Genomic DNA, 6,150 nt, shown 5'->3' with positions numbered 1-6,150 from the left:
TAAAGTAAAAATAAGCTACTTATACCTAAATAAATAAGGTCTTAAGGATAAGATCAATAGGAGGGGGATATTATATTATAACCTAACTTTTATAATTATAACAATAGGCCTACAGGGTAGCCGGTTTTAAATAAATAATAGACTAACCTATTAATTAAGAATAAATTATTAAATTATTATAATAATCTAATAAACTATAAGTAGATTATTAAAACTATAAAATAATTTATTATAAAATTATTAACTTTTATTAAATAATCTAGTTTAATTAACTAAGTATATAAGTTTACTTTATATTATTTATTAAAATATTTAAATAATTAGTTATTATTATAGCTATAGTATTTATAATATAATTAAATTAGAACTTAGATATTTATTCTTACTTATACTAGCTAGTAATAAAATTACCTATTTACCGACCTAACCGCTCCGCTAATATAAACTATAAAACTATTCTAAGGTTTATCCCTTGGGAATAGCTAACCTATACCGATCTATAGGAACCCGGTTCGTCACATATATACGTTTAGTATCTGCTACTTTAGCTATATACGTTTAGTATCACTATCTGCTGCTATAGCTATATATGTTTAGTGTCTGTTACTATAGTTATATACGTTTATTATCTGCTACTATAGATATATTCCCGTATGACTGTCAAGTACGAAGTAGGTGTCTCTGCTCTGGCCAAACTACCTCGGATTATAATGGGTAGCTGGGCTTAGACTGGAGCTGTGGTCGTACAAGAAGGCGGTCATGTGCTGTTCCCGGGAGGTACAGTAAATCCGGGCAGCTGCATGTTGCCAGGCTGAGATACAGCAGCAATTCAGGCTGGCACTCTAATACTGCATCCTAAGTGGTTGCGGTAGTTTAGGCAGCAAACTCAGGTTAGGCATCCGAGAATGAGCAAATAACTACGTCGATAGGCTGGCATCACTGCACGTTTAATTGATTTCCAAGTTGATTCAGCACTACTTTATTCAATATTATCTTCACCTCAGGGCATCTCTTTTACGAACAAGGCTCTACCAGCTACAAAGCCATGAACGATATAACCGCAGGCCTTAATAAAATAAAAATCGGCCAAAAAAAACATATTGGTTTCGGAGACGATGATAATCCAGATGAGGTTCCGTTCCGCCCGCCAGGCAATCTTGCAGCAAAATTGCCCAACGCTCCGCGCTATCTCTTTCGCGTTTTTTCAGATGCGTCCGAAGGGGAGAATAGCAGCAAATGCATGAAATCTGTCGACGCGGTGAACAAGACTTTTGAAGACATTTTTGCACGAGACCCCTTAACTGTTGCTTTAGCCCTCAACGAGCATCTTAGGTGGCAGAAAAAAAAATCATACGGAGATCCTTTTATATCATGGACAACGTCGCTTCTTAACGCTATCCAGTACGCTATTTACAAGCATAAGAAGGAATCTACCAAATTGAGCGCGATTTCTCTGTGCATTGTTGACACTACTTTATTCCCCAACGGAGTGTTCATGGAAGACCTCGACCTCATGGAAAAATTCATTGATAAAGGCCGTCAGTATGGCTGGAAAGACAGAGGACTCAACAACCTCCGTGAGTTGCGGAACAAGCAGCATAAGGACTACCTTGGTGTTTACTACTTTGGAGAATACCTTTCACAGGGGCAAACCAATATTGAAGGCCGCTCATGCACGGTGACTTGCGATAAGATTATTAACAGCAACTTGTTTGCCTTTATGCCTCAATTCGAAGACGAATTAAAAGACAAATCTCTACGTTGGGCAAACGCAGTCATCAAGCTTCGACAACCATTCTACATGAAGAAGCAAGAAGAGATGAAGGATTCAGACTTTAGCAATGCAACGATAATAGCTTTAGAATTTGATACGGCATGGTTTCTGCCTATGCTAGCCAATTTACTAGCTCTAAATCCTCGAACGGCTAGGGATCCTAGAATCATAGGCTGGACATGGGAGCATTTCCGCGGTGCGTGCCGGTCCTGAAAGGGTAATGTCCTGATTTGCTAACAAGGGATCAGAGGAGTTAATGCACCATTTATCACCTAAAGTCACGAATGTTGTGGCCAATGACAACATTCCCGAGGTCTTCCATTTTGGGAAGATTATTCATGGTATTAGGGAATACTACTACACCAGGTCTGTTGCTAGGTTGATGAGTTCTATGGAAGAGACTACAGGTACACTCCTTATCATCAATTGCATTACAATAGTATACCAAGGCAGATTTCCGAATGCTAACGCTTCAAATTCCATGCTAGATATTATCCGTCACTTTATACGCGAGTCTGGGACCCCTGGAGGTCGAAAGATGTTTGGTCCGGGAGACTTAGCATGGTATCTCCCTACTGTAGACCATGACTATGTGCAGCCACTTATGCAGAGCTTGGAAAGTCTAAGGGGAACTATACAAGAACTTCAAGAAGATACAACTTAGAAGGGTGGATTGGAGATTATGTGGCACTGAACGCCTCCAGATAACGCCATGAACGTGTCCGAGTCGTTGGACATATTTTCAAAATTGGTATTTCTAGGCTAGCAGATACAGTAGCGAAATTACCGTGCTTGTGCATTTATTCCCGGTGTGCTTGATACATCATTCATAGCCAGTATTACGAAGTCGTGAGGCTATATGTACTTGAGGGCCTGTTATCGGGCTTGGCGTGTCTCCCAACCATAAATTATGCCTTTTCTTATCTTGAGGAGTGCAGTAAAAGGTGACCAGTGCACGCAAATGACGATTGTAGCCTGCCTAGTCTTTGCATTATGTTCTGAGAGTAAAAACGGAGGACGGGGCAGCCCCTGTTTGCGTTCTATAAGATGCCCAATATTTCTACAACTACTAGGTACCTAGTAACTCATCTACTAGACATCCTGAACTAGTAACTTAAGGTAGATCAGTAAGTTGTTCGGACACAATCCATCGATAAACGAGAAGAGCCGCGACGTACGCTTGACGCAAGTCGAGAGGTAATTGGGGTTGTGTTTGCAAGGCTCGGAAGAGCAAATTATGTTGTTTGGCTGATTCCTTGGCGCCAGATGTACATGTACTTGAGAGGAACCAGAGGAGAACACATGCATGGTATTATTGGTATGTAACACCAGAGATTGTGCGGGGTATGACCTTCACTCCCAACATAGGTAGCTTGCTGCCTAAGAAGGTCACGTCAAAATAGAACTCGGACAGCTCTCTTACATCCTACGCCTAACACTGCGTTCCGGCATCATTGTCAACGGAAATACAACATCATCAGACGGCATTAATTTTTGTCAGTTCATTCATGCAACAGGAAGACCAAATGGATTCCTCAAATCTCAATGCATCTATTCCTTCGGAATTTGACGACGAGGCTGATGACGCTCTCCTCCCTCTTGGAGAAGTCTGGGCTTATCCCTGCAAACTTACTTCTTGCCCATACTACGGCAGATCTTGGCAACTACGGAGCCAATTTCTTCTTCATTTACAGGAGCAAGACGCGCATCAGGCACATGCCGTAACAGCCGTCGCTCGCCGCGCTATCGAACTGGAATGGCGATATAGTACGGATCCTAATTTGCCTCCACGCCGGGCACCACATTTTCGGCCGCGAACGGATCCAGAGGAGCAGGTTTGGACGTATGGGATTAAATATGGGGCTGGTAATATCATAAATCGAACGGGAACACAGAGGCAGATGGAACAGGACTTGGCTAGGCTACGCAACAGCGAGAGTATTGGGGAAACCACTGTTTAAATGATACATTTGCTTTAATATATGTATTAAGAAACACACCAGTCATAATAATACTATTACTGAAAGGTCCTTCCGTAGAAATAAAAATTCATCCAAAGTAGCATTCTGAATAGATGTTATAGATCGTCAATAAATATATCACTCGTCCCCATACACGTACCGGCGCATTGCTGTCTTTTAACACCAACCCATTCTTGTGAGAATGTAAGAACGATTCACTAGCCCTCTGCTTTCGTTCAACTCTTGTGCCCATAAATACACCTCGCATCCGAACAAACACTGCCTGTCCGATCCGCCTTGGCATTCTTAAAACACCCGTGCTGTCGAGCTAACCACCACAGGGCATCAAACTCCTCATTCGAGAGTTCCCGGTGCACGTGGTTGGACCGGCACGACGGCAATAAACATTCCCCACGAAGAAATAAGTAAAAGCACAGAGATCCTTTCTTGAGCCTCTCCACAATCGCGTCATTCACCCGCAGCTTGCGGTCAACTCGGCGCCCCTTATTGTCCTTCAGAACCGGCCCAAGTCTGTCTGATTGCGCCTTTGGGTTATGATATCCGCGAAACGGCGTCACAGGCACTGACGACGGTCCAGGTTCAGAATTTGTAGGCCGGTTGGCCGTCGCCACGTTCGACCATGCCGGTCCTGCTGGTCCAGACGGCACCGCTGGCTGCACCACTTCGTTGAAAATTGAAGTAAACCGTGTTTTCTTCAAATCCAGGTTCTTAATCACTGCTGGGAATGGGCTTCCCTCCAACAACGTTATACGCTCCGCAACTTCCCTGTCTCCAATAAGTTGCCCCAGGAACGGGGCATACCCGGTGTCGTGCCCGCAAGCCACTACGAGGTGCTTGCACTGAGGACTTTCGACGAAAAACTTGACACTCTCTGCGGCGGCAATATAATGTTAGAGTATAGACGCTTGGGAGGAGAGGGATTGGGGCTGAAGAGGACAGAATTCGAGGCCCGACGAAACAGAACGGATGCTAGATATCTTACCCCGTATCTTGTAATCTGCCCGTTCTTTCCCAGTCCCGACATCCACAAAGTCAAAAAAAACCTGACGGTTGCTGAAACCCGTTGCAAACGCCCTTAGTTGATCGATGTCCTGCAACCGCCTGTCGCGCACAAGGGCTTGACCCAGCCCACTAACATTTGCAAATGCTCTAACGAGAATATCCATCTTATTAGGAAGTCCAGTCAGCCCTCGCATATAATGCTGCAACGCAGCGAGGAGCGCATCCGCAGCATCTTCGCCACCCTTTTCTCCCCCTGTAAGAAAACTATCACGGAACTGTGATGATTCTAAGTTAACGAGCTAATCATCAAGACTTGATGGCATGCATGCTGCTTACCACATAGCCATCCGCGTCCGCATCGATCAACGCGACCATAAACGGTCGTCTTTCCTGGCGTTCTTTCCATTGCTTGTTTTCTTGAGCCTCCTTCTGTAAACGTCTTCTCGTCTCGGTCTCGCTCTCCAGGTCAAGCTGCGTCTTTGTCAATTGGGTTTCTGTACGATCTAACTTCTCCAAAAGCTCCTGCGGCAAATCCCTCAGTATATCATTCAATTCATGGCTGGGGAAACAGTGTACATACCTTGATCAGCTCCAAGCCTTGAGTGACCTGTTTACCAAGGTCCGTTTCAACACCAGCAAAACGAGCACGATAGACATCGAGCCCCACCTCCATCATGGGCATAGACACCGTGCGGAAGCCGCTTAGTGGAAGTAGCGGGGGTGAAGCCGTAAATAATCCATTATTTCCAGTGCGGTAACGGTAGAGGCGGTGACCCTGTCGATCAAGTATTAGTAAGGCTAGGTTACTGGTTGGTGCCCAAGTAATTTGTTTGGGTTGTACATATAAGTATATACGCATATATTGGATTATTGAAGCAATTTGAATAAATATTGGTTTACAAGTTTTTATAATTTCTGCAATGTAGCACTGCTAAGTAAAATGGCAATTATAACAAATACTTTCCAGGTTTATCTTTATTACGCATACAGTCATCGGATAATACTGCGTAGACGGATCTGACCGACCCTACGATCAATTACTACTCATAGGGTATCAACCTGTAATAGCTAGTATTGGTGACTAAGCCAGGCTTAGTCTGACTCTTTGATGGGTGTAACAAAGGAAGGTTCCTTATATATATGTAGGTAACTAAAAAAAAACAGACAAAATGATGGGAGTTATCCTGTTGAGAATGACGTTTAAGTCAGACAGTAGCCTCATACATGTACGAACGAGGCTTCAGCAGCTAGATCAAATGGTACCCTGACTTTGTCTCGCACCGTGGTCCTTATAACGGCTAGACGAGCTAGGTTCCTTGTGATGTGTTTGGCGTTCCTCAGTCCGGTTCAAAGGTGTGTTCCTCAGCTGTCAACAAAAAAAAAAAAAAACAT

The 6,150-nt window shown here is 43.6% G+C and overlaps 3 protein-coding genes across 3 annotated transcripts; 2 read left to right on the top strand and 1 right to left on the bottom strand.

Annotated features, from left to right (window-relative positions):
- Nucleotides 1–702: 702 nt before the first annotated feature.
- Nucleotides 703–2,628, top strand: V8C40DRAFT_250592 (uncharacterized protein). The gene is made up of 3 exons (XM_083217010.1): nucleotides 703–1,970; nucleotides 2,023–2,181; nucleotides 2,263–2,628. Exons 1-3 carry the CDS (start codon nucleotides 1,046–1,048, stop codon nucleotides 2,436–2,438), a joined length of 1,260 nt encoding a protein of 419 aa, XP_083071433.1. The 5' UTR covers nucleotides 703–1,045; the 3' UTR covers nucleotides 2,439–2,628.
- A 514-nt stretch (nucleotides 2,629–3,142) lies between these two features.
- Nucleotides 3,143–3,884, top strand: V8C40DRAFT_250591 (uncharacterized protein). Its single transcript, XM_083217009.1, has one exon. It carries the CDS (start codon nucleotides 3,283–3,285, stop codon nucleotides 3,733–3,735), a length of 453 nt encoding a protein of 150 aa, XP_083071432.1. The 5' UTR covers nucleotides 3,143–3,282; the 3' UTR covers nucleotides 3,736–3,884.
- On the bottom strand, nucleotides 3,728–5,586 carry V8C40DRAFT_250590 (uncharacterized protein). Its single transcript, XM_083217008.1, has 4 exons — nucleotides 5,339–5,586; nucleotides 5,095–5,280; nucleotides 4,739–5,033; nucleotides 3,728–4,627 (listed from the first exon to the last, which is right to left on the bottom strand). The coding sequence occupies exons 1-4, from the start codon at nucleotides 5,438–5,440 to the stop codon at nucleotides 3,972–3,974; spliced, it is 1,239 nt and encodes a 412-aa protein (XP_083071431.1). The 5' UTR covers nucleotides 5,441–5,586; the 3' UTR covers nucleotides 3,728–3,971.
- Between the last annotated feature and the right edge of the window lie 564 nt (nucleotides 5,587–6,150).

The sequence above is a fragment of the Trichoderma camerunense genome (genome assembly GCF_050948025.1).
Source record: "Trichoderma camerunense strain CBS 138272 chromosome Unknown V8C40scaffold_13, whole genome shotgun sequence".
Classification (NCBI taxonomy): domain Eukaryota; kingdom Fungi; phylum Ascomycota; class Sordariomycetes; order Hypocreales; family Hypocreaceae; genus Trichoderma; species Trichoderma camerunense.
This window is presented reverse-complemented; position numbering and strand designations above follow the sequence as displayed.

What these genes read in the sequence shown, in the direction of transcription:
- V8C40DRAFT_250592 (XM_083217010.1), top strand. Translation starts at nt 1,046, where the DNA reads ATGAACGATATAACCGCAGGCCTTAATAAAATAAAAATCGGCCAAAAA. An exon ending in GACATGGGAGCATTTCCGCG is followed by an intron (nt 1,971 to 2,022) that starts GTGCGTGCCGGT and finishes ACAAGGGATCAG; the next exon opens with AGGAGTTAATGCACCATTTA. An exon ending in TTCTATGGAAGAGACTACAG is followed by an intron (nt 2,182 to 2,262) that starts GTACACTCCTTA and finishes ATTCCATGCTAG; the next exon opens with ATATTATCCGTCACTTTATA.
- V8C40DRAFT_250591 (XM_083217009.1), top strand. Translation starts at nt 3,283, where the DNA reads ATGCAACAGGAAGACCAAATGGATTCCTCAAATCTCAATGCATCTATT.
- V8C40DRAFT_250590 (XM_083217008.1), bottom strand. Translation starts at nt 5,440, where the DNA reads ATGCCCATGATGGAGGTGGGGCTCGATGTCTATCGTGCTCGTTTTGCT. An exon ending in AAGGCTTGGAGCTGATCAAG is followed by an intron (nt 5,281 to 5,338) that starts GTATGTACACTG and finishes GATTTGCCGCAG; the next exon opens with GAGCTTTTGGAGAAGTTAGA. An exon ending in GGCAGATTACAAGATACGGG is followed by an intron (nt 4,628 to 4,738) that starts GTAAGATATCTA and finishes TTGCCGCCGCAG; the next exon opens with AGAGTGTCAAGTTTTTCGTC.